Source organism: Adiantum capillus-veneris, chromosome 18 (genome assembly GCF_014529385.1).
Source record: "Adiantum capillus-veneris isolate H3 chromosome 18, ASM1452938v2, whole genome shotgun sequence".
NCBI classification, from domain to species: Eukaryota; Viridiplantae; Streptophyta; class Polypodiopsida; order Polypodiales; family Pteridaceae; genus Adiantum; species Adiantum capillus-veneris.
In genome coordinates, this window is record NC_140948.1 from 30,192,718 (window position 1) to 30,220,533 (window position 27,816).

The 27,816-nt window shown below is 45.7% G+C and overlaps 1 protein-coding gene across 4 annotated transcripts in view; it reads right to left on the minus strand.

The window, feature by feature from the left end:
• The window catches only part of LOC147435417 (uncharacterized), a 183,526-nt gene extending 155,919 nt beyond the window's left edge, over positions 1-27,607 (minus strand). Inside the window, exon 1 of one of the 4 annotated variants that reach the window (XM_086488487.1) lies at positions 26,618-27,607. In XM_086488487.1, the coding sequence (XP_086344613.1) occupies positions 26,618-27,360 (743 nt within the window). In that variant the 5' untranslated portion in view covers positions 27,361-27,607. The remainder of the gene's footprint in view (positions 1-26,617) is intronic. The other 3 variants (XM_086488486.1, XM_086488485.1, XM_086488484.1) reach the window with 3 other exon arrangements.
• Positions 27,608-27,816: the final 209 nt, after the last annotated feature.

A 27,816-nucleotide genomic window follows, 5' to 3' on the forward strand; every position in this document is an offset into this window, starting at 1 on the left:
CTTCTGCAAGAGGAAAGTGCACCAAAATGTGCCACTTGGCACGTTTACAAGCAATTTCCCGCTTCGGGGTTGCCGCTTAAAAATCTCCCGACTGGTTGCCCAGTTGACTTTGCAGCAGAGATCTAAAATGTTCCCTTTGTCATTCCGGAGCTAATGACACGAGCAGATTTCATGGCCCAGAATAGCAGTTCCCTAATTTTTAGGAGATGCTTCCGTTGGGCTCCCACTCGTCTTTTGACCATCTATCCCCATTGGGACCGCATCTAAAAATACAATGTGGCTCAACTGTTGGGTACTTTCCTTTGGTGACCCCACCTTGGCTTTGTGCCTTTATTGAGTTCATTTCCTAGTATCCACGAACTTGCTAAGTGCGACGGGGGGACCTACATGATCTTGAACTGAGCCTAGACATCCTCTTACTGTACAAATTCTAGTGCCGACCAACTTCCTGTCTGCGGATGAAACTACCGTTCACATTGGCCATACGATGTCCGACCATTTGCAACTTCAAAAACAGGGTCTCAAAAATAAAACAAAAATCATTGGAAAGAAACCAACAACTAAGGTTAGCAATTGCCATGTCCTCGTGACATAGTTAATAGTTGCCACGTCCTCGTAACACAAAGCACATCATTGATTCCCAATAGGTGCCTACCTACAAGGAAGTAAATCTGATACAACCGCAAGAAGGCAAAGTACAAGGCTGCCGTTAGGCATAGAGCCTGTGATTAGCTGAGGCCCATTGGAAACTGAAAAATGGAAGATAATGCCCGTGGTCTAAAATACAGAGGTTGCCAACTTGCCCGTGGGCATAGAACCCGCAATCGGCCAAGGAACAAGACTAAACGACTAACTAGCTGAAAAAACCGAGGGGAAAATGTGAGTGCACGTGTGTGGAAGCGTGAGAAGAGAGAGAGAGAGAGAGAGAGAGAGAGAGAGAGAGAGAGAGAGAGAGAGAGTAGACCACAAACGCAAGATATGGTGAAGAGGGAGCGATGAGCCCCCCATGACTACCATGAGCAGAAGACCCTTAGTATAATCAGTATGATCTCTGTGAGATGAGATATGGAAGTGGGTACCCCCCTGCCCCCATAAATAGGTGCCCAAGGGGAGGTAGGGCAAGGCCTTATAAAAATCCCCACGACCCAACAAAAAATGATATATGGAAATATACGAGAGCACCCGGACAAAAGTGGGCGGCCTGTCCCAAACTCGAGCCCCCGGACCAAGTACAACCTAGACTATGGGTGGCCAGTCCGGAGACATACTAGCCGTACAAGTATGCCCTAGACCTCTGAGAGATCTCCATGGTAAAGTGTCGTCACGAGCAGTGTAGCAAACTACTGTACTCCGCTAATGCAGTGTGAAGGTACTATGTTAAGGTCCGGAACTGAGTGTGAAAACAACTCCTTGTCGTGAAAGAAGTGCCAATAGGCCGCAAGCGTCCTGCCCAATAGGATTTGTGGTGTTTGTAGTCAGACCCTCTAGAGAAAATGGGGAAGCCCAGGAACCATCATGAGAATGACCGGAAGCCTGTCAATGCATTAACCTATAACCCAATGTGGCCAAGTGGCTAAGTTGTGTAAAACTCCAGGAAGGCCATATGGAGGTGTAAGGTGCAGCGGAATGAATGTTGAACTTTGCTCAAGATGAGTGCTCCGAACTGTGCTCAAGGGTTACTTTTACTTACGGAAGGGAGAGCTTTCCGTTCCTTTAGTGAGAGAGTGCAATGGACACAAACAAGTGGATGAACACTGTGAATGAAGGTACATGAGACTGAGAGATAGAGAAGAGAATACGACGACGTAAAACCCTCCTCCAAAGGCCCCACTTTCTATGGCGAGAGCGGTCTACTTATGATTGCACAAATCTCTACAATGCTTGGACTTGCCGACGATGTCGACGATGATAAGGACGACAACGAGACGGGCTGAAATCTGGAAACTCTAAGGGCTGAAATCTGCAAATCTTCTATCTGCCGAATTTTGACTCTATGCCGACGACGATATCGATGACGATGATGCGATGACGACGCGCTGAAAACGCAGATGCTGAAATCTGCTTTTTCCAGGCTGAAACTGCAAACCTTGCGGAAACTGGCGAGAAACTGTTTCGGGAAGGTGAGATCTACGAGGTTTGGCGGTTCTTCTACGAGTGCTAAGGGCTGAAAACTGAAAACATTGGTGTTTCTTGAGGTTCCGTCGCAGAGAATCTGCAAAACGCTGGGGTATGATGCAGATGCAAAAACGCTAGGGCTGAAAATCTACTACTGTCGCCGGTTGTCCTGCAAATGCAAAACGCTAGGCTGATCTGCTGTGTCGTGATGACGCCGGGGCTGATCTGCTGTGCACAAAAAGCCAAGGCTGATCTGATGCAAAAATGCTAGGTCCTCAAATGGCTGAAAACGCTAGGGCTACTGCGGGTGTTGGTCTTGCTGAGAAGTTGCCTGTTGAGCAAGGTGCTCCTGTTGCCTCTTCTCCAGAAAGTGCTAACTCTAGTTTGCTTATATACAAACTTAGCAAAATTGCCCTACCTACTTTCCAACAAAAGTCACTTAAAAATAATAAATCTCAAAAATAGGGAAAATAGGTCTATGCACTTTAAAAATGCTACTGATGGGATCTTACTAGAATCTGATGGTCATGATGTGTGCAACCAGAGGATACGCATTTAATCTAAGTGTCTGGACACGCACGGTCTGCGAACAGACTCACAAAATTGCCAGATCACTTCCTATTCTAGACTGACTTGACTGAACTGAACCCTGGTCATGTTGTAGCTTGTCCACTGACACATAGGGTTGGATGTGTCACGTGACCTCCCCTCCTTTTCAAAGTGAGGTACTGGTACCGAACTGTATGGCATCGAGGGAGATCGCCAATAGCATCCGGAATCCTGGAAGGGACTCTTCGCCGGCCCACTCTTGATGTGTGGGTCGTGCGGTACTTGAATTTCATAAAGGTCTGCAATGCTTGTTTCTTTGGGCCGCGCCGAAAGCGACACAAAGTCTTCTGGGGCTCCTTCGATGCTTCAACTTCGTCTAGAGGCCTGCTTCTTCCTTCTTCAAGAATCTCCATGGCTGAAAATTCATGAACCCACTTCCAACACAAAAACATGAACATACCCATTCCATGTAAAGTGAGTGGAAAAAATCTTGTCTTCCTAAACGACTGTGTATGCAATGTAGATGAACCAATAGACGGAGTGCCAAACCGTTCACCACACATATGCAAACACTGGGATCGAATCTTTCTCTTTTGATCTAAAGCAATCAACTGTGGCAATTCACAACGGAAATGCCCATGCTTGGTGCTCATACTTTCATGTGCTCTTTCTACAACTGTGTCATGCCAAGGAAGAGACATGGAATGTGACTTCCGTGAATGCATACTTTTCAGCTTTTCATGAAAAATCCGCATACATTTATGCTCATTCATGAGTGAAACGTGCTCAACGTACAATATGTCGTGCCTAGGAAAAGGGATCACATAAAGACGCTGACGAGAATACAGGAAACGATCACGAATGAAACACTCGTACAATGCGTGTTGATCAATCATGCGAACACATAGTACTTCCTGTAAGGGTTCTTTGGACCTAAGCTCGAGAGCCAAGATCGGTCTTCCTGAGGGGGTTCTTTGGACCTAGGCTTGAGAGCCAAGATCGGTTCTTCGTGACAGATCGAATCTGTAATGAGGTTAGTTTCACTACAAAAAGTATCAACTAACACATCATCCATGTGAACAATCACATCATCTTCATGCAACTCATCATGCTTGTGAGAAATCACATCTTGATCATGCAAATCATCATGCTTATCATTGTCATTCAAATCATCATGCAAATCCTATGTGTCATGCTTTGGAGAAGAAGAGACTGAGAGAGTCTCCTTCTCCTGAATTCGTCAAATCATCATGCTTATCATTGTCATTCAAATCATCATGCAAATCCTGTGTGTCATGCTTTGGAGAAGAAGAGACTAAGAGAGTCTCCTTATCCTGAATTCGTTCAATCTTCGCCTGTACATTTGCAATGAGAGAGGGAGAATGAACACCTTCCTCTCCACGAATGACAATGGGATAGTCACTTTTGGCATTGAAAGTGAACGTATTTTCCACCCAATCAATGAGAGGGTTATGCTCACAAAACCATCGAATGCCCAAAATCATATCACATCTTGAGAGAGGAGAGACTAAAAATTTTCTTCGGAAAGCAGCTTTTTGAACTGTAAACAACACATCAAGGCACTCTTTCGTGATGAGAGAGTCCATACCGGGGAGCAAAGCCAAAGACCTCGAGAGCAGATTTCTCACTAACCTCTAGGCGGGCTCTCTCAACAAGAGAGGGACTGATCATATCATGCATACTACCTAGGTCAAACATTATGACAAAACGTTGCCCCGTCACATGACCATAACATTTAATGAGAAACTCATCAATGGGAGGGTCAGGAGAAATTTGGGGCACACTCGTGTTGTCATTGATTGCATTGACAGAGGAAGTGGGTTCTGTGGATTCTTTAGATTCATTAGAGTTAAGCTCAGGACATGTTCTTTTTATGTGACCCTTAATGTGACAATGAAAACAACGACCTTCCTTAGAATGAGTGCTTTGCTCTCGTGATATATCCTCCTAAAATTCCTTGTGCTACCTTTTCATCTCGAGTGAGCTTAGGTTTAGCAATTGTGTTAGCCTTACCCTTAGGTTCATTGGAAGAATTCTTTTCTGAGAGACTATTGGAAGATTGGTTAGAAGAGTTACCGTTCTTAGCATTCTTACCGTTCTTACTGTTCTGAGGGTTCTGAGAAGTCTGGGAGGTACTTGTGGAAGTCTTGTTCTCCTTAGGCTTTCCCTTGTTGTGCTTCATCTCCTGTGCGAGAGCAATCACTACCGCCTTGTTGAGATCGATTGGATCGAGCACCTCGACATCATACTTAATATACTCGTCCAATTCATAAAGGAATGCCTCTTTGCGCTCATCATCCGACTTGCGTAATTCAGTACCTAGCTACAAAACACGATTAGAAAAAGACATAACCGGCATACCATTTTGCTTGAGAGCGCACCAATCGTCCTTCAATCGTGCGAGGTACTGAGGTGGCATAAAACGCGCCTTAAGCTTGTCTTGGAAATCAGCCCAATTGAAGCAAAGGGGCGTGAATTCGTCGGCTTCCTCTAGGTGCGCGGCTAACTGTGCCTCTTGCCATGCGTGGTACCAATTGATGGCATCACCGGCAAGGTACATAGCTGCCGTCAAAACCCTGCTATTTCCTGTCTTCTTAGTTGTCGCAAAATAAGCGTTAAATGATGCAACCAAGAATAAATAACCGTAGCATCCATCTTACCCTCATACTTACTGAAAGTAACCTTCTCTGTGACTGGGTTGTTGGAGTCCGCATCCCGGCTTGCGCCACTTGAGGAACTACCAACATCTTTGGCTGGTTCAGACTTCGAGGCAAGAACTTGTCGAACCAATTCTTGAGTGCGAGGTCTCTTTGAACCTCACGATCGGCCTCCAAGGTCAATCGTCTTGCTTCGGCTTCCTCCTTTCTTTGTGTTTTTCTTTCTTTTCGTTCGTCGCGCTCGCATTCCAAGGCAATGCGAGTCGCTTCTTGTTGTGCCAGCGCAACGCGAGTCGCTTCTCGATTCGCTTCTTGTTGTTGTGCCATCATGTCCAACATCGACTTGACCATAGCCTCCATAGGATTTGATACAATTCGTGGCATAGATAGAGAAGGGGGAGGGTCGGAAAAACCTCCGGGTGGGAAAAATTCTTCGTCGCCTCTCTCATGCTCATCACATGTATGCAAAGTATCCATTCTGCTTCGGGTGATGACCATGCATTATGATCTTTGGTTCTTAAGTTCACGAGGAACTTGGGTTCTTGCAGGTCTTGGGTTCTTGGGTTCTTGAGGGTCTTGAGGTCTTGAGGCTCTTTGAGGTTCTTAAGGTTCTTGAGGGTCTTCTTTTGCTTGCAATCTATGTTCGAGAAGGATCTTCTCTTCACCCGAGTTCTGCTCTTTTCCGCGGGCGCACTGTTTGGCGGCCTTGCGCTCACACCAAGGTTGCTTTTTCCCACCTCACATCGTTTGGCCGGCCGCTAAGTGCACGGTCCGCTCTCAATGAGTGAAAAGAGGCACAAGGGGAGGCTGGATAAGCCCTTCTATCCTGGTATTCCTGTCACTCTTCAAAAACACGATTAGGAATCGACATGCCCAAGCGAACTTGGATTCGTGCGATTGCAACAAGCAAAAAATTTCTTGTGGTTCTTGTGGTTCTTTCCTTGAGTGATACAGAACACTGTCAAAGCTCTGATACCAATGTAAGGTGCAGCGGAATGAATGTTGAACTTTGCTCAAGATGAGTGCTCCGAACTGTTCTCAAGGGTTTCTTTTACTTACGGAAGGGAGAGCATTCCGTTCCTTTAGTGAGAGAGTGCAATGGACACAAACAAGTGGATGAACACTGTGAATGAAGGTACATGAAACTGAGAGATAGAGAAGAGAATACGACGTTGTAAAACACTCCTCCGAAGGCCCCACTCTCTATGGCAAGAGCGGTCTACTTATGATTGCACAAATCTCTACAATGCTTGGACTTGCCGACGATGTTGACGACGATAAGGACGAGGACGAGACAGGCTGAAATCTGGAAACTCTAAGGGCTGAAATCTGCAAATCTTCTATCTGCCGAATTTTGACTCTATGCCGATGCCGATGATGCGACGACGACGCGCTGAAAACGCAGATGCTGAACTCTGCGTTTTCCGGCTGAAACTGCAAACCTTGCGGAAACTGACCGTGCGGCGAGGAACTGTTGCGGGAAGGTGAGATCTGCGAGGTTCGGGGGTTCTTCTGCGAGTGCTAAGGGCTGAAAACTGAAAACGCTGGTGTTTCTTGAGGTTCCGTCGCGGAGAATCTGCAAAACGCTGGGGTATGATGCAGATGCAAAAACACTAGGGCTGAAAATCTGCTGCTGTCGCCGGTTGTCCTGCAAATGCAAAACGTTAGGCTGATCTGTTGTGTCGTGATGATGCTGGGGCTGATCTGCTGTGCACAAAAAGCCAAGGCTGATCTGATGCAAAAACGCTAGGTCCTCAGATGGCTGAAAACGCTAGGGCTGCTGCGGGTGTTGGTCTTGCTGAGAAGTTGCCTGTTGAGCAAGGTGCTCCTGCTGCCTCTTCTCCAGAAAGTGCTAACTCTAGTTTGCTTATATACAAACTTAGCAAAATTGCCCTACCTACTTTCCAACAAAAGTCACTTAAAAATAATAAGTGAAAAATGTCAAAAACAGGGAAAATAGGTCTATGCACTTTAAAAATGCTACTAATGGGATCTGACTAGAATCTGATGGTCATGCTGTGTGCAACCAGAGGATATGCATCTAATCTAAGTGTCTGGACATGCACGGTCTGCGAACAGACTCACAAAAGTACCAGATCACTGCCTATTCTAGACTGACTTGACTGAACTGAACCCTGGTCATGTTGTAGCTTGTCCACTAACACATAGGGTTGGATGTGTCACGTGACAGGAGGGATCTGCATCCTAAACGTCCTCCGAATCAAGGAAAGCCAGACTAAACAGTCTGCACTGTAGAAGCTATCGTAAGCTGCAGCAGTCACCGATAGACTGCACGGACCACCACCGAATGGTGTCGTGTCGGTAAGTAGGGTAATCCAAGGTGAGGGGAAAGCCAAACTCAACAGTCTGCATTGTGAAGGGCCTCGAAGAAGAGGAGTGGTCAGACCAGGTTGTCTGCACCGTAATCATTCTATATGAAAAAGGGAAGCCAGACTGAGAAGTCTACTCTGTGACGAACCTCGGAGAAGAGGAAAGGCCAGACCAATCTATCTGCGCCGTCTTGCCTGTATCCCCTGCCTCCAATCCTCCGGTGTCAACCAAAACAGAATCCGCGTTAACAACACCACCAAACGGCATCTGGGTGTGGCTCTCAATGTGAATGAGTTGGGAGTGGCCTACTGCCCAGGTTGGGGGATAAGTCTGCTGTAAGGTTACCGAGGGTGAGTGTAAGCAACTCTGAAGGTAGCAATCCATATGATCAGGAGACTAGAAGAGCAACTGCACTACCATCCAAGGCAAGCTCCGGGTGACTCCGAATGTAGTCGCGTTATGATGCCTGATCTCCCGCATCTCGCGGGTAAACTCTCCAAGAGAGTCCAAAGCACTGAAGTCCCACTCCAGTCTATAGATCCAAGCAATGAACCTGTCCAAGACGAGATCCAAGATCCTCTCCCTAAGTCCTTGTAGATGCTCCTATGTAAGCAAGTGATCTGACGTGTCGAGGTCAAGTGGCAAGTGTCTGTCCACCCAAGATGGTGGTGTCTTCTCTAGGAATGTCGGAATCCCATATGTCATGAACATGGCCATATCTCCTGTGAACTCCTCTGATGAATGCATAGGTGTGTCCATAGCAAACCACAAGTCACCACCCCCTTTGGAGTGCTCAACCGCCGAATGATGGCTGGAATGAAGGGATCTCCCAAGGATCGTACGCCCGTAGATGATGAAGCCGATGTGTCGAAGATACCATGTACTGCAGCAGTCACTCTAAGAGACCGCACTGACCACCATTAGATGGTGTCCTAGCAGGAGGTAACTTCATCCTTTGTGAAAAACACAAGCCAAGAGGCTGCTGTCCACCCAAAAACGCAACTGCGCGGTGTTGAAAACGCTGCTGTCCAGCAATTTTCAGCGTGCTCGTATGCTTCCGACACGGTCCGGAGCGGTGCATAGGGTCTGGGAGGGGTGGGGAATCATTGTAACAACCCCCAGTGGGCTGAAAACAGAGAAAACAGCAAGTGTATATGGCTGAAAACAGTAGATCTGAAGAGGATTATCGCCGGCAAGGCACCAGATGTTGACTGAGGCAAAGATCTGAGTGGGCTGATGCTGGCACTGCCCCCCTCTGCTGAAAACACAAGGTTTTCCACCAAAAACGCAGGTGCTCCCCAAAAACACAAGGGGCAGCAAAAAACGCTAATGGAAGGACAGGTTTTCCACGATGAAATTGCCCAAAAACAGTAGCGTTGGCAGTCTTGATCAAAAACGCCAGGTGTAAATGCAAAACGCACGTCGAGGTGAGGTCCGCCACAGAAAACCGCAGATTTCCATCGCTTGCCTGGTGCATGCAAAAACACTAGCAGATCTGCACTCCTTTTACAAAGACGCTGGCTGTTGCTGATCCCTTGGGAAGAGTACCTGATGCTTGTGAAGCGCCTTGGATCATGAAGAGCCTCAAGCTGCTGATACCATGTGAGAGTGCACGTGTGCGGAAGAGAGAGAGAGAGAGAGAGAGAGAGAGAGAGAGAGAGAGAGAGAGAGAGATATGGTGAAGAGGGGGCGATCAGTCCCCCCATGACTACCACGAGCAGAAGACCCTCGGTACAATCAGTATGATCTTTGTGAGATGAGATATGGAAGAGGGTACCCCCCTGGCCCCATAAATAGGTGCCCAAGGGGAGGTAGGGCAAGGCCTTATAAAAATCCCCACGACCCAATAGAAAATGATATATGGAAATATATGAGGGCACCAGGACAAAAGTTTGCGGCCGGCCCCAAACTCGGGCGGCCAGACCAGGTACAACCTAGACTATGGGTGGCCAACCTGAAGACATACTAGCCGTACAAGTATGCAACACCTGTCATGTGAGTAGGAAGGTCATGGGATTTTGGTGTTTGCCCGACCTCCACTTTGTAAACTATAAGTAGGTAGCATGTATCCACAGTTTTAAGCATCTGGCACTTGTGCTCTAGGCACTTGCTTGATGAGCAGTAGGGTCCTTAGGGCCATTGCATCTATGCACAACATGTAGGTTTCAGCATCAAGAAAACTAAAGCATCAGTTAACTCCAGCGTTTCTCTCTTCTCATCTGATAACTCTAGCGTTTCTGCCTACAACTTAACTCTGGTGTTTTTCAGCAGTAAACCTGAGTATTCAGCAGTATGGACAGCAGCTGTCATTTTTTGCAGTGTAGGTGTACATGTCCTGAGCACTAAATCGCTTCCGCACGCTACAACACCACAAGGCAAAGACAGGCCGAGGATCAGAGGAATCCACAAGTTACCTGGGGAGGCCTGCTATCAAGCAGCCGGTAACAAGTCGGAGGAACAAGCTACAATGTCGGATAGGCCAAATCCAATATGCGCTCTGCCAAACGACTCAAACAATTGAGAGAAGAAAACCCACAAATCAATCGACGACAACCCTTATCGGGCAGCTTGGATTGGCTCCATCTTGAGTGTGAACCAGAAGCGCACCGCGAAGCCACACATGCACGCACAACACATAGACATAGCAGGCAACACACACACACACACACACACACACACACACCCAAACCTACACACACACAAGCATACATTCCTCCAACACACACTCATAGACACGGACTTGCAAGCAGACAGACACATACACAGACCCACTCACAAAAGCCGAACTAAAACCAAACAAAAAGAAAAAACATACACACGCACAAACAACCAGACATATCCACACACACACACGTCCTCAAGCCCGCTCACACACACACACGCATCGACCCACACTATTGAGTCCCCAGACATCGGGATGGTGTAACAAACTTGGACACTCCAAGTCAAGAATCAACCGCGACAGCACCAAATAACCACTTCAAAACAATTCACAGATCACAATAGATTTGCACTGGCCCGGCGGAGTTCCGTGCCTAGAGATATTGGCCCCAAAGACTGGCGCCCCTTTCGGTATTTCTTTTTGTATTAATCAATCATCAAAGTACAAGAGAGCGGTTAGGGTTTCACTCTTAGACTCTGCGTCCAGATGCCCTGAGAAGTGAGGCCCTCACCACTAATTTAAAGGTTACAAGGGATGCCCAAAAGCAGAGCCCCAAAAGCTTTTAAAATCAAAAGCATCGGTTCTCTCTCTCTCTTAGAGAGTCTTTTCTCTTTTTTTTTTTTTTTTTAAACAAAAGCAAAATTCGCGTCGCTCATCATTTTCCGCCTCCGCGATTTCCGGAATTTAGGGTTTCTGGCAAAAATTAGGGTTTGTAGGAATTTTAGGGTTTTTGGCAGAAATTAGGGTTTCTGCTGTCCGCCACGTCATCACTTTGTGACATACCCCCCTCTTGAAAGCATTGTAATCGACCGCGATTACGCCTGCAAAACCGACAAAAGCCATAAACCGTCTTAGCAGACACTGACTGTTAGTACCTACGTACTAGGAACGCACATCTAGCACATGTACAAAATCGACAGTCACATCACAGGACATCACCAGACATCACAGGACATCACATGACATTCAACATTCATTCGGATCTTAGACCATGATTTATCGGCAATGTAGCTAGCAATCACATCTAGGTCCAATCGGGACCTCATCGATGTCCGATTGACTAACCCCTATTGCAACCATGTCTATTCGAGATCAATCAGACCAAAATGCTGCAGTCATTTCGGCTATCAGTTCCTGTACTCACAAGAAGTCAAGAACAAATCAGTATCATAATCAGGAATTCCATTTCATAAAGTCATCGAGCAGAATACAGTCAGCTCTCAGTATCCCTGAAGCTCAAAGAGACATCAGTGACTTTAGTATCAAAATCGAGGCATCTGTTGACAAAGGAGTGGAGTGACTCCCCTCTTGTGCATCGCACTGCACCAGATCTCCGGCCAAGCTGAATTCTGAGTTCCGTTTGGAATAGACTATGCTAAACCAAAACATCGAGGTAAAGTTTCACAATCCGAGGAGTATCTGCTAGGTCCTCCTCCTCTATCCACTTCGCATCAAATGCAGGAAAGTTCTTGAACTAAACCAAGAACCGCCTTCGGACTTTACCTTTCTTCGTATCATTATGTGCCAAAATCTGTTCAGGAACAAGGATCTCCTCGTTTTCTTCCACTTCGGGTTGCTCATCAGGCTCCCCATCATCAGGCACATCACCCTTAACAGGGTTCAAGAGACTCACATGCAATGCATTATGAATCCTCCAAGTATCTGGCAGTTCCAATCGGAAGGAGACATCATTTATCTTGTCAGTAATCTGGAAAGGTCCGTAGTATCACATACTAAGCTTTGGAAAAAGCCTCTCCTTTCCCTTTTTCTTTCTTAGGCGTGCCTTCTCAAAAGTAAGAGCACCCAATCATCCTCCTTCAGTTTCCAGTCGCGACGATGGCGATCCGCTGCCTTTTTCTGTCGTTCTTGAGACTTCTGTAAAGTCTCGCGAACCTTGGCAAAAGCCGTATCCAAATCTCGCGAATATTCATCCGCTTCAAATTTCTAATCTTTCGTGCTCAGGAAGGATGGAACCTTCGCAGCAGTTTCAACAATCTCACATGGCGTCTTCCCCGTCGAAGAGTGTATCGTGTTATTGTAGGCAAATTCCACCAAAGGTAAGTTCTTTTCCCATTGAGTCTGCTGATCCGAGATACAAGACTTCAATAAATCTAAAATCACTAAATTGGCAATCTCAGATTGCCCGTCAGGCTGCAAGTGGAACGATGACGAGAACTGCAACCGCGTGCCAATGTTCTCCCAAATTGCCTTCCAAAACAAACTCATAAATCTGGGGTCTCTGTCGGAGACAATCGTCTCAGGCGTGCCATGTAATCGGAAAATCATCGTGATCATTTTGTATTCTCGGGAGATCAAAAGAAATGAAATCCATTTCAATATTTTCCCAGGGGCGGGTGGGTATGGGTAAAGGCTGTAACAATCCCTGTGCCTTATGCCTGTCAAACTTGACCTTCTGGCATACCAAGCAACTGCGCACAAACTCTTCCACATCCTTCTTCAGTCTCCGCCAAAAGAAATCTCTCTCTACCCCTTTCATGGTGGTAGCAATGCCGCGGTGACCCGTAAAAGGTGGACAGTGGCAATCAGTCATAACCTTTTCCCTCAACGGCTGTGTAACTCACAACATAGTCTTTTTCATCAAGTAGCCTTCCCGAAGGGAGTATCCAACTACTGTCTCCCCATCCCGTATCCGTGTGAAAATATCTGCAAAACCTGTATCTGTGGCATACTGATCGACCATATCCTCGAAGCTCCTATGATGTATCGCGGAAATAGCCAGAACCAACGGTTTCCGAGACAAAGCATCTGCCACCACATTCTTCTGTCCCTGCACATGGACAATCTGGAAGTGGAACTGTGACAAAATGTTCACCCACCGCATCTGCTTTTCTGAAAGCTGCTTCTGTGACAAGAAGTAGCGCAAACTCTGATGGTCTGTAAAGACAGTAAAATCTGCTCCGAGTATGTAATGCCGCCACTGAGTAAGAGCATGGATAACCGCCAAAAGCTCTTTCCCATAGATCTGTGCTGTCATCTCCGGCCTAGAGAACAAACGGCTCTCGTAAGCTATGACATGGCCTTCTTGCAGCAAGACCGCACCCAGACTACGACCACAAGCATCACAATATACTTCAAATGACTTCTGCAATTCCGGCAAAGTCAAAATAGGTCTCGTAGTCAATTTCTCTTTCAATGTCCGAAAGGCAGTCACCTCTGTGGGTCCCCACGAAAAAGGTACTCCTTTCTGTGTCAAGGTATGCAAAGGGGAAGCAACCTCTGCAAACTTTCGTATGAACCGCCTGTAGTACGAACACAGTCCCAAGAAGCTTCTAACTTCATGGACATTCCTCAAATCGGGCCAATCACAGATAGTCTCTATCTTGGCCGGGTCCATTCGCACTCCTGCTGCTGACACAATGTGTCCCAAAAAGTGTATCTCTAGTAGGAAAAAATTCACTTTTCTTTGCATTAATCACTAACGTGTGATCTCGTAATGCCTGAAAGACTTGAAGCAGATGATCTCTGTGTTCTGCCTCATTCTTGGAGAAAACAATGATGTCGTCAAAGAAAGTGCTAACAAATAGCCTGTACTCTCGAAAAATCCTGTCCATCATCCGGTTAAATGTCGAAGGAGCATTGGTTAAGCCAAAAGGCATCATCAAAAACTCAAATAACCCAAAAGTCGTCCGAAAAGCTGTCTTGTAGACGTCTCCCGGTGCTATTCTGATCTGATGATATCCACTCTTCAAGTCAATCCTGCTAAAGCATGAAGATCCCTGTAACTTATCGAGTTTATCATCGATCCTAGGAATCGGAAATCTGTTCTTGATGGTGATTTTGTTGAGAGTGCTATAATCGATGCACGTTCTCCAAGATCCGTCTTTCTTCAAAACCAACAACACTGGAGAGCAATACGGTGAAGTACTAGGCTGGACAAGACCCTTTTCCAAGAGGTCTTTCACTAAGTTCATAATCTTTTCATTCTGTACTTGGCTCACACGATAAGGTGGCCGATTCGGTGGCGTGCTTCCAGATATCAGATCAATGGTATGATCTTCAAGCCCTCTCAAAAGCAATCGGCATGAGCGTGGAGAAAAAAAAAATCTTGGCGTTCTTTTCTTCAGGTCAAAACATATTCAACCTTTATCCATCGTTCAGTTCTCCCAAACGAATGAGTAAGAAAACTGAAGTTCATCAAGTACAATCTCTAAGCCCTTCATTTATCAAAGTCGCTTTCTCGGCCCGGTAGTCAACCACGGCGTAGTTCTTGTGGTACCAAGGGATCCCGAGTAGAACGTCACTCACGTGCCCTGAACACCCCTGTCATTGCAAACGAAGTTTGCCAATGCTCGGTGTAATGGCAACATCCCATCCGGGTGCCAGTCGAACTACCTCCGCCTGTGGCGTCAGTCTGTCGGGCGTAGTTCCAAATCGAGCCGCCAATTCCAAGTGAAAAGAAGTTGGCCTTGGCTCCTTCAAAAGAGCTTCCTGATCCTTCGCTTTGCCCCGAAAGCGGCAAAGTTTGTACTTTCATTCATTAGATTCGGTGCAGGTCCCACACCATGTGGTACCAGTTCTGCTTTTCTATCTGCCTTTTCTGCCACATTCCTCAGCTGCTCTCGAACTCTCATACCTGTCGTCGTCTTTATCATTCTGTTCTTTCTGTGCCTTATCAGGGCACTTTGCGGAAATATGTCCATGTTCCCCGCATCCAAAGCACTTCCCCTCTCTGATGAAGCGAGCTCTCTCCTCAGGAGTAAGCTTGGGTCGTGCATCCTTTTTTTTTTTTCTTTGGGTTGCTCTTTTTCATTCTACTTTCATTCCCAGAAGTCTATTTGGCTCGTTGTGTCATGGCCTCATCTGTGGGGTAGGTCAGACTGCCAGAGTGAATTGCAAAGCCCCGCTTCGCATGACTCATCAACTCCTGAATAGAAGCTGACTTCTATTCCAAGCAGTGGTCTCGGATCTCTGTAGGTAGACCCAAGGTAAACCGCTCAATCTGTTCTCTGAACGAGATCTTCTTGAATGAAGAGGCGGGTAGAAAAGAGCTCCAGAATCTTTCACAATAAGAATTCACTGTATCGCTCTTGGTCATCCGGAGATGGTTCCAAGCAGCTCGTATATCTCGCTCAAACTCTTGAGTCAACCAAGAAGAAATAAAAAGCCTCTTGAATTTCAGCCATGTAACTGGCACAGTCTTGCTTAATAGAAGCGTGGACCACCAAGTACGGGCATTCCCCTTAAAGTAAGAGGCAGCTCTCCGAATCTTGGAGTGCTCTGAATAGCGTCCTCCCGCGAAAGCGATGTCAAACTGCTGTATAAAAGACAAGGCCTTCGAAGCATCTGAGTATCCTGAAAAGTATCAAACTTGATCGAGTGGCCACCTTCCTTAAACTCTCGGACTTTCTTGCTTTTATCTTAGAGAAAGTCATACTGGTTGGCTTTGTAAAAATTCTTCTTGTGCGCATAAAACTTTCCGCCATCGGAACCTGAGCTGTCTGTAGACGAGTCCTCAGTAGAACTGTGAGTCTCTGGGCGAGATTTAGCCTTCTTTGCCTTTCTCTTGCCCTTTCCAAAGCGTTGCTTCTTGCCTCGCTTTTTACCTTTTCTGTCTTCTTCGCTCGAATCCGAGGAGCTAGAAGAACTGTCAGAAGAAGAAGAAGAAGAAGAACTGGGTAGGTCTTCAAACTTGACGCGCTTCTTCAATTTCTTTGCCTTGTCAAATGTCGACCGACGACCTAAATATCCCGGGAAGTCAGTGCCTTTCTTCTGCTTTTTGCCGTGCTTTTTGGCTTTCTTTTGCGTGTCAAAAAGCTGAGCAATCCGTGCATCAACCACGTTCTCCAGTTCCTTCTCCATATATTTCTTGGAGGCAGAAGGTTTCTTGAGAGCGGGTTTCGGGAGTGGTGTTGTGGTTCTCTGCCACTCCATCTGTACCTCTTCCAAAGAGGTCTGGTTCATATATTTTGCCATCTTCGGGTCCTTGGCAAAATTGAGCATCATCATTGTTGCATCGCTGATCGACTGACGACGCTCTATCTCTCGCCGCTCCGCCTAAGTAGGCCAAGGCGGGCCATACTCTCTGCCTGAATCTTCGTTGTGATCCCAGCCCGCATCTCCAGATGCAGAGGGAGTCGACTGATCATTGCCTGAAGCCATAGGTGCCGCGGAAAAAAATTCGGGGATCGGATTTCCCGTAGAAGAGAAATCGGCCGTGCTCTGATACCACTGTAACAAACTTGGACACTCCAAGTCAAGAATCAACCGCGACAGCACCAAATAACCACTTCAAAACAATTCACAGATCACAATAGATTTGCACTGGCCCGGCGGAGTTCCATGCCTAGAGATATTGGCCCCAAAGACTAGCGCCCCTTTCGGTATTTCTTTTTGTATTAATCAATCATCAAAGTACAAGAGAGCGGTTAGGGTTTCACTCTCAGACTCTGCGTCCAGATGCCCTGAGAAGTGAGGCCCTCACCACTAATTTAAAGGTTACAAGGGATGCCCAAAAGCAGAGCCCCAAAAGCTTTTAAAATCAAAAGCATCAGTTCTCTCTCTCTTAGAGAGTCTTTTCTCTTTTTTTTTTTTTTTAAAAAGCAAAAGCAAAATTCGCGTCGCTCATCATTTTCCAAATTTTTTTATTTTTATTTTTTTTAAAATAATAATCCGCCTCCGCGATTTTCGGAATTTAGGGTTTCTGGCAAAAATTAGGGTTTGCAGGAATTTTAGGGTTTCTGGCAGAAATTAGGGTTTCTGCTGTCCGCCACGTCATCACTTTGTGACAGATGGGCACCTACAATATTGTCCGACTAGTGTGCCCTTTGGTTATAAAGTCCTATAAATAGGACTTGAGTCTCATTTTGTGAGACATCTTGTGTGATCGCCACACTTGGACTCTTGGCCCTTGGCGGCGGCTAGCCGCTTGGCTGCAAAAAGCGTAGTGTTAGTCCGTCGATTCGATGGATCGATGAGCTCGACCAATGTTTCCAAACATTGAAGCGGCTTGTTACTACTGCACCGATGTTGCAGATAATGGATCCGGAAAAACCCTTTGTGGTGGAAACCGATGCCAATGATTATCCAGTTGGCGATGTCCTGTATCAAGATGACCGGCCTGTAGCTTTTGAGAGCCATAAGCTCACACATGTGCAGACACGCTATTCCACACATGAGAAGGAATTGCTAGCAATCATTCATGCCTTGAAAGTTTGGCACCATTACCTTTGGTGCCCGCTTAATGGTATGGACGTACCACCATTTTTTGAAATATCTTTGTGATCAGCCCGACCTTCGTTGTCGAAAGGCAAGGTGGGCCGAACTCATGCAGGATTTCAATTTCGAGATACACTACGTAAGGGTGCTACCAATATGGTAGCCAACGCCCTTAGTAAAATTCCGGAGGTCAATACTCTTTTGTTTGCTGAAATTTTGACTGACTTCTTTCTCTCGAAGGGAAGGCCATGGTAAAAAACCTCTCCTAAAGAGAGTAAAAAATGCCCTGGCAAGCTAAGTGTAGAGAGGATGACAGCAGCCTCTAAAAGATAGGCACTTCCACCAAAAGCACACTCTACAAATGCATATCAAAAACCTAAACCACCAAAAGCCACTAGCTATGAGAAAGACAAGGAGCATTTGCAAAGAGCTTGGCATCGGGCACATGCCCCCCAATCAGTATTATGTGAGAGCAAAAGACAATGGAGAAACATAACGAAGAGAGCAATCGATGACGAAGATGATGCAAAAGAAAGAGCTAACATCACCAAGAGACTGCCGAAGGAGGCCACAAGGTGAGTAACAAAGCGTTGCACTAGAGCAGACAAGGAGCTATCAATCAGTATAGAGACAAGTCCACTTGTTGAAGGTGGCTCCTTACGATCAAAGCTAGGGAGGAAACTCCTAGAAGACAGTGAAGGAGGCTTTGATGAAAACGACCATGTGAACACCTCGGTAGAATCCTGTAGAGCGAGCAGAGAGAGAGTTGTAATAGTCTTGGACACCCAAGTGAGAAATCAATAGCAGCACAAAAACTGAAACAATTGAACTTGAATAAAGAAAGAGAGGAGAGTCAACACAAAGCGGCGTTCCTCTTACAGAAGCATTGGCCCCAAAGACTAGCGCCCCTTTCACTATTTCTTTATTGATTGATGGTTTACAAAGAACAACCGCCACACGTCTCCTCTCTGCAATGCTCCCAAACTAACTTGTCAGAGAAGGAGGCCTCAGCACTCTTATAAAGGTTACACAGGGGCCCAGAAACAAGGCGCCCCCACAAGCATTTCATGCTAAAACCAGCCCATCCAAAAGCTCTCGCCTAAGTCACGCAAAACTCCCCAGAATAGCCATGCGGACTGCCACATGGCAATCCACATTTTGCGACATGATTCACGGAACAGGGCACTGGCAGTTTTTACATCTTGCTTTATTTTCTCTATGTCCACCCTCTTTAGTGGTTCCTTTAGGGACCATGCCATGTCATCACTTATGACATACCCCCTCTTGAAAGAAGAGTAATCGCCCTCGATTACGCTGCAAAACAAACAAAATGACAAAAACTAGCTCCGTAGACACTAACTCTATGTACCCATGCACCAAACTACATACATCCAGCACTTGCACAAAGACGACAGTCAAATCACATTCACATCATTATCCCCATCGAGATCTCAGATGAGAATCATGATCACTCTAACTTATTTAGCAATCACATCTAAACCTCGCCCATCCTTTCACGGATGTCTTAATCTACTAAATCTCATTACTATCACATTGACATCACCCATCAGGTGAAACAAATAAAATGTTACAACCATTTCATTTTTTCAACGCATACTCAAACAATACACACATGAAAGAGCACATGTAACAAGTTTTTAGGAATTCCCATTTCGATGCACATCTTTCCATAAAGCCATTTTGTAGAATACCGTTAGTCTGTCCGTACCCCTAAAATATCATGGAGAAATTAGTGACTTCATTCCATTCTAGGCAATCTATGACAAAGGAGTGGAGTGGCTCCCCTCTTTTGCAGCCCTTATCGCACCAGATTCAACCCGCTCATTCGGAGTGCAGTTACACACACACACCCAAATCTTGCATAAAAGATGATGATGTGGCTGTTGTACGAACGACCCGTAAAACGCGATGACAAGCTAATAACATGCCAATTGTAACACACACACACCCAAATCTTGCATAAAAGATGATGATGTGGCTGCTGTACGAACGACCCGTAAAACGCGATGACAAGCTAATAACGTGGCAATTGTATGCACGCCTGCATTGTGAGCTGGCTACTGACGAAGCAGTTGTACGGATTTTCCGATACTGCGCTGGCAGTTTTTGAACACCAATTTTTTGATCAGATGCTTTTGAGTTTGATGCTTTTCATGTAAACTTCTTTTGGCCAAGGGGCCTTTAACATGTGTTGAGGACTCACTCTATGGCATCCTACCGCGTGGAAGGTGCAGAGGAGTGCCATCGAGTTGTAACGTGTGGAAGCAATATAGATAAATACTGAAAGGGGCATCAAGGTTTGAGGCCAATGCTCTCTTAGGGTGGGATTCCGCCATTCCGTGTCTCGTGTGCCGTGCATCTCTTTCAACTCAGTTGTTTTTTAGTGCTTAAAGTTTGTTCCCTCTGTTCTTTTCCATTGGCACGTAGTTACATCACCTTTGAAAGATCTCAAGAGACTCACATGAAAAGCATTGTGAATCTTCCAAGTATCTGGCAACTTCAATCAAAAGGATACATCATTTATCTTTTCATGAATCTGGAAGGGCCCATAGTATCGCATACTAAGCTTTGGGAAAAGCCTCTCCTTACCCTTCCTCTTTCGCAGGCGTGCTTTCTCAAACCAAAGTAGCACCCAATATTCTCCTTCAACAAGTCACAACCATGCTTGACTGTTGCCTTCTTATGCCGTGCTTGAAACTTCTAGAAAGCCTCCTTTACCTTGGCAAAAGTAGTCTCCACATCTTGTGTGTACTGATTTGCGTCAAAAATCTTGTCCTTGGTGCACAAGATCAATGGAATCTTTCTGCCACCCTCGACAATCTCAAATGGTGCCTTCCCCACAGACGTGTGAACAATGTTATTGTGAGCAAACTCCAACAAAGGAAAACACTTCTCCCACTAAGTCTTGTTGTCAGAGATATAAGACTTCAACAAGTCCAAAACCATTGAGTTGGCTACCTCCAATTGCCTACCTATCTGTAGATGGAACAATGACCAGAATTTGACTTGAGTGCCTATATTCTCCTACACTGCTCTCCAAAATAAACTCGCGTGTTAGGTGCAGCGGAATGATTGTTTGCGCTTTGCTCAAGATGAGTGCTCCGAACTGTGCTCAAGGTTCCTTTTAATTCTTATGGAAGGGAGAGCCTTCCGTTCTTAATGGAAAGTGCTATGATCACAACAAAGTGAGTGGACACTGTGCGTGCAAGTGTATGAGACTGAGAGATAGAGAGAGAAGAGAGATACGACACCAGAGACATTGTAAAACCCTCCTCCGAAGGCCCCACTCTCGTCGACGAGAGTGGTCTACTTATTGATTGCACAGAGTGGTACAATGCGGATGCAATGGACTGATGCAACTTGGGACTATGCCGATGACGACGACGGTGATGACGACGACGACTTTAGGGCTGAAATCTGCGGTCTTTTATCTGCTGTCCATAAAAACGCTATGGCTGAAAATAGGGGACTGATTCAGGGTGGCTGAAAACTCTGTTTTGGCTGCGTTTTTTATGGTTGAAAATGGGGGTTCTTCTGCAAATGGCTAAGGCTGAATCTGCTGCCGTTCCTAAAGCTGAAAACGCTGCTGCAATTTCTGCACTTAAGGCTGAAAATGAAAACTCTGGTCTGTCTTGTAGCGTTAGTGAAAAACGCTAGGGCTCTGGGGCTGTGGCGATGATGGCAGAGCTGAAAAACGCCAGCTTGGGGAGAGGTGCTGACGATGTCCAAAAACGCTAGGCTGATGGGATGGAAAACGCCAAGCTTGGGGGTACTGCGGGGTTCTTGCTGAGAAGATGCCTGTTGAGCGGGAAGCTCCTGCTGCCTCTTCTGCCATTTAGTGCTAACTTGGGTTTGCTTATATATTAACTTAGCAAAATTGCCCTACCTACTTTTGTTGGAAAGTCACTTAAAAATAATAAGTGAAAAATGTCAAAAATAGGGAAAATAGGCTAAATGCACTAGAAAATTCCCCTGACTGAATCTGATGGATTCTGAAGGGAATACTGATGATCATGCTGTGTGCAACCAGAGGATATGCATCTACACTAAGTGACTGGGCATGCACGGTCTACAAATAGACTCACAAAAGTGCCAGATCACTTCTAATCTAAACTTGACTAGACTGACTGTACCCTGATCATGCTGTAGCTTGTCCACGGACACATAGGGTTGGATGTGTCACGTGACATCGCGTGTCCATAGGCAGTCCGTGTATCCAAAGGATTCTCCCGCCACTCTCTCTCTCTCTCTGAATCCCTCTCTCTCTCTCTCTCTCTCTCTCTCTCTCAATCAGAGATGTCTCGTCTCCTTCCACCTCAATGATCCCTCTTCTCCACAGTTGCCTTGTCACGTGCACATCTAACCCTATGTGTACGTGGACAAGCTACTTCATGTCTAGGGTTCAATCAGCTTAGGAATAGGAAGTGTTCTGGCACTTTTGTGAGTCTGCTCGCAGACCGTGCATGTCCAAGCACTTAGAATAGATGCAAATCCTCTGGTTGCACACAGCGTGATCATCAAACTTCCATTAGAATCCATCAGGAGCATTATAAAGTGCACAGAACCTATTTTCCCTATTTTAGCCAATTTTCACTGATTATTTTTAAGTGACTTTTATTGGGAAACTAGGTAGGGCAAAATGACTAAGGATGTATATAAGAAAAGCTAGCGCTAGCACTTTCTGGCAGAAGAGGCAGCAAGGACCTGTGTCCAACAGCGCACCTTCTCAAGCAAGACCCCCAGCAGTCAACCTAGCGTTTTCAGCCATCACTAAGAACCAACGTCTTCATGCAATTGCAGAGCAGCCCAAAGCACAGCAATTCACATAGCGTTTTTGCATCAGGACAGCAAGAGGCCTAGCGTTTTTGGAGCAGCACATCAGCCCAGCGTTTTGCAGTTCCTTCGCGACAGAACCAGTATAAGCATCAGCGTTTTCAGTTTTCAGTTTTCAGCACTTAGACTCCGCACCGGAAGTCCCAAACCTCGCAGATCTCACCTTCCTGCAGAAGCAAATCCTCGCCGCACAGTCAGATCCACCGAAGTTTGCAGATTCAGCCCGGAAAACGCAGATTTCTACGTTTTCAGCGCGTCGTCATCGCCGTTGTCACCGACATAGAGTCAGAATTCAGCAGATAAAGATTTGCAAATTTCAGCCATTAGCGTTTTCAGATTTCAACCCGTCTCGTTATCGTCCTCATCGTCGTCGACATCGTCGGCAAGTCCATTGCATTGTAGAGATTTGTGCAATCAATAGTAGACCGCTCTCGCCATAGAGAATGGGGCCTTCGGAGGAGTGTCGTATTCTTCTCTCTCTATCTCTCAATCTCAGTACTTTCATGCACAGTGTTTACCCACTTTGTTTGTGATTATTTGCACTCTCTCACTAAAGGAACGAAAGGGTCTCCCTTCTGTAAGTAAAAGGAATCCTTGAGCACACTTCGCAGCACTCATCTTGAGCAAAGTTCAGCTTTCACTTCCGCTGCACCTTACATTGTATATGTATGTTGCATTGCAGGTAGAGAAGTCAAGCCAAATTGGAGTCGAGCTGTCCAACAGATCGGAGGCCAGTCCGTGTCTTCATTGCTTCTTCCGTTGTCTATTCTAACCAATATGACATGAGGAAGCTCCGAAGCTCCATATTCCTGCAAAATCAGCCATAAACTATATTTGGGCCCCCTTAAGCTGCCCCCTGCTTAATCGATGGTGACGTATCAAGTGAGTAAGTTTCCTACTACCATGTGTCCCAACTTCCACCTAAACAAGCCTCTAACTCTTGGGCAGATTTTTGTTTAAGTGTTCAGGACAATTCTTGTCCTCTCATTGATTCATTTCACACATAATCTTATAACGAACTCTTTCCATATTTTAAAAAGTTGTCAAGACTCTTAAACTCACCCACATACCTTGAATTCAGTACCAACTGGCTCAAATATAGATATATATGTTTTGTGCTTGTGAATACTGTCACTTACTGCTGATGTGTCAAAGCCCTGAAGAATGGAGCCAACTTACAGATGCCGGCCGAGGGGCCTAAACCCTAAGAAGAACGAGTAACAGAAGAAGAAGTCCTACCAACTTATGGGGATCCCGTCCGATGGGGCCCCAAGTGACATAAAGGACTCAAATAAAGCTGGACCCTCACACACACACACAAAAGACTTGCGCAAACTGATGACATGGCAGATTTTCAAAAATTACGTTGATATTGCTGACGTGGCAGGCTGTACGGATTTCCACGTTTTGTGCTGACTGTTGATGTGGCAACTGTACGGATTTTCGTAAATTGCGCTGGCAGCTTTTTGGCATTGCTTTTGAACCAGAAGCTTTTGTGTTTGAAGGCTTTTCTGCTTTTCATAGGCCTTTAAATATGTGCTAAGGGCTCATTCTCTAGCATGCTTCCTGGCGAAGGTGTAGAGCGTGGAGTTCCGGCTTGTACTGTGTTGATGCAATATAAAGAGGGACACCAAGGTTTGGAGCCAATACTCTCTGGGGTGGAATTCCGCCACTCCGTGTCGCGTGTCGTCTCTCTCTTTCAGTTCATTTGTTATTGAAGCGCTAAAAGTCTGTTCAGTCTGTTCTTTTCTATTGGCACGTGGTGCCCGTCTTGGAACAGTGATATTAGAGCATCAGACGTATGCTTTTCTGAAAGCATACCGGTCCTACCAAAGAGCAAACAGAGCAAGATTGCACTTTCAAAAGTTCATTGGAAAGTTTAGGTTCATGAAAATTTTAGGTTCGTGCTCCGACACTGGATTTATTAGCCACTCCCACCCTTACTTCATCGCGCATCGGGTGCGCTCCCGTCTTCACCGCTCATGTCTTCCAGGGCATAAGCCAAAAAGATCACTTGCAAGAGAAGGATCCAAGATTTGTTTCGAGTCACTGTTTTTCTCAAAAGCAGTGCCATGCAAATGTTGATGTCTATAGCTACCAAGCCGCACACTTCCAAGGACTTGGCAAGCTTTCAAGAAAATTTTTGCCCGAAGTTATTTGGTTTCTGACATCTTCCTTCAAAGTGCAACTTATGGCAGAGTGGGGTATCCTGGAATGCTTGCCATGGAAACCCTAGCAAATTATAACTTGAAATTTCTCGACATCTCTCAGTAGATGTCTCTTCACGAGCAGATGACCTTGGAGGTCCAGTGCGATTGCTATCTTGGGACTACCATCGCTGCCAAAGCAACACTGTCTGTCCAAGAGTTGATGGGCCGTGCTGTGCTCGGCTACGACACTGTGGAATGAACCTAACCCTAATTTTATTTTATTTTTGTGCACGTTTCAAGATGGAAAGTCAGTCGACCTTTCGAGCTCCACTGATGTCGAGATTGCTTTTTAAGTTTAAAATCTGCCTTAGAACTTGTTTGGTGACCCTGTTGGAGTTTGTTTGAAATGGATGGTATCTGTTTTGAAACTGTTTTGGTGCCGATTTGAAATATTTGACTCTGGTTTTAATACTCGTTTCATTGATTGGTGATTTTACTCCCGAGTGTGGAGAAGTGAGAAATATTGTTTTGCTATTGTTTGAACCTCGGAACGACGCAAGCCGATGCCTGGGGAGGTTCCATTGTATGCTAGAAAACCTCCCAACGACGCAGGCCGATACCTGGGGATCGTTTGGTTGTATGCTTGTAAAATAATTGTTGTTGTGACTCCCGGCTCGAACCTGGATGGTTATGCGGGAGGAGTATTAAGAAGTATGAGCAGTGGTTACTCTCAGCACCTCCAAACGACGCAGGCTGCGGTCAAGGGGGTGTTTGGTTGTAAAAGGCCTCTATATCTCCCAGCCCAGACCTTTTAAGATTATGCGGGAGGAGTGATGAGGGAGTCGTTGAATATCTCCCGGCCCGGACCTTGTTAGGTTATGCGGGAGGAGTGTTCATCTGTGACTTTATGTTTCTATGTCTTGTAACATGCATATGTGAGCATTTGTGTTGCATTGTGCTGTGCCAACCACAAAATATTCCTAATTGGATAAGATTGCCTTGGTATGTAATTTTAGTGCATCAAGACACCCGTGGAAGATCAGTGTGGTCTGAGTGTGATGGCTAATTTTACTAAGCCGGAATATCAAGAGTTCCGATCTGGACGAAAGGAGAAGCCAACTCCTTGATCAAAAGAGCCGGAAGGAGAAGCTAACTCCTTAACAAAAAGAGCAAACTAATTGTCCTTCGGAATGACCCTCGGAAATTTTTGAGCTAACTGGAGTTGTTTTGCAAATATGCTGTAATCGCGGACGATTACTCTCTTTCAAGAAGGGGAGACGTCACAAACTGCTAACGTGTCAAAGCCTTGAAGAATGGAGACAACTTACAGATGCCGGCCGAGGGGCCTAAACCCTAAGAAGAACAAACAAGTAACAGAAGAAGAAGTCCTACCAACTTATGGGGACCCCGTCCGATGAGGCCCCAAGTGACATAAAGGATTCAAATAAAGCTGGACCCTCACACAAACACACACAAAAGACTTGCGCAAACTGATGACATGGCAGATTTTCAAAAATTACGCTGATATTGCTGACATAACAGGCTGTACGGATTTCTGTGTTTTGCGCTGACTGCTGACGTGGCAGCTGTACGGATTTCCATAAATTATGCTGGTAGCTTTTTGGCATTGATTTTGGACCAAAAGCTTTTGAGTTTGAAGGCTTTTCATGTAAACTGCTTTTCATAGGCCAAGGGCCTTTAAATATGTGCTAAGGGCTCATTCTCTGGCATGCTTCCTGGCGAAGGTGCAGAGCGTGGAGTTCCGGCTTGTACTGTGTTGATGCAATATAAAGAAATACCGAAAGAGGCGCCAAGCTTTGGAGCCAATACTCTCTGGGGTGGAATTCCGCCACTCCGTGTCGCGTGTCGTCTCTCTCTTTCAGTTCATTTGTTATTGAAGCGCTAAAAGTCTGTTTAGTCTGTTCTTTTCTATTGGCATGTGGTGCCCGTCTTGTGACAAATACTATCATATAAAGTACATAAACACCCATCTACATCATCCTAATTATCGCTACCCATGACAACCTCTAATTTTCAAAGAAAAGAATAAGTTTTTCTTACGAGCTTCAGAGCATGGAGTAAGGATTGCAACAAGTACTTACTGTAAGTAATACGGGAAATCGTCCAATGTATCCCTTATATTTTCCCAGCATATCCAATTCCTCCTTAGCTTTCTTATTAGCTTCCCTTTCAACAGCTGCAATCTCTCAAAATCCTGAACATTCTTCGTTGTAGTTGTGTCAATAGAGACCTTCTTTTTTTCTGCCTGTTTGACCTTGCATTTACTAATGGTTGACTGACTTGATTCCCTCTTCCGTTTGTCTGAAACAGTACTTTTTACATTAAGGGGCTCTTGCCTTTGTGCACTATTTGCCTCACTACTTTCAGTGTTCTTTATTGAACTATGCCCCTCGGAAATTCTTTTGTTGCTTGGCTTCTTCGAGGTACGCCCCGCCTCCTTCCCGTTCTGCTTCTTGCTTGGGTTCAAAGAATTTGTGTCTTGTTTCTCAATGTTCTCTTTTCCTTTACTTTTGCCGCTGAACATTCGTGCTGATCTTGTTGCTGCAGCATTGTTAATCCCCTCTTTGATAGATAAGCTAGGCCGAACTAGCCACTTCTTCTGCCACTGTACAATTGACGACGCAGTATCCACAGGGGGAGCCCTTTTGATGCTGTGTCCTGGAGAGAAGCTTGGGCCCTTCAAACCAAGAATATGATAAGCTGCATTGTTGAATTTTCCGCTCAGGGGTATTGGTTTTGGCACCACATGCTTATACGCGCATGGGGCGTGTTTATTGCTTCGCCTGAGAAGAGCCGGATTCGCTCTTGCGGCAGACTTGTACATGATGATGCTAAAACAGCATCCAGGTAATGACTCTGCTGGCTGCCATTAAATAGAACACAAGACTGGTTCTACAAGGGCTAAAATATGTCACATGTCTGTAGTTCATCACGCTGAAGCGAAAGCAGAAAAATTTATACGCGCTGGGCGAGGGAGAAACCCAGCACTGATTTCTGGGTGCGGCATTACCATTTCGTGCAAATACGCGAATCAAGCAACTGGGCTGTCAAATTCACAGAGAACAAGCCATATTTTATGAATGGGTATTCGAACTTTGGTGCCGACGTTTTTAGTTACACGTGGCATGGAGTTTTTTATTTGTCGGGGGGAGGGGGGATTGTGTTTGGAGAGGAAATGAGCCACTCCAATTTGTATTCTCAGGCTGGTTCAGATTGCACAACTAAATGCACTCACATGGATGTGAGAAAGAGCTCGTGGAGTTCTCCTAGCCAAATTGGG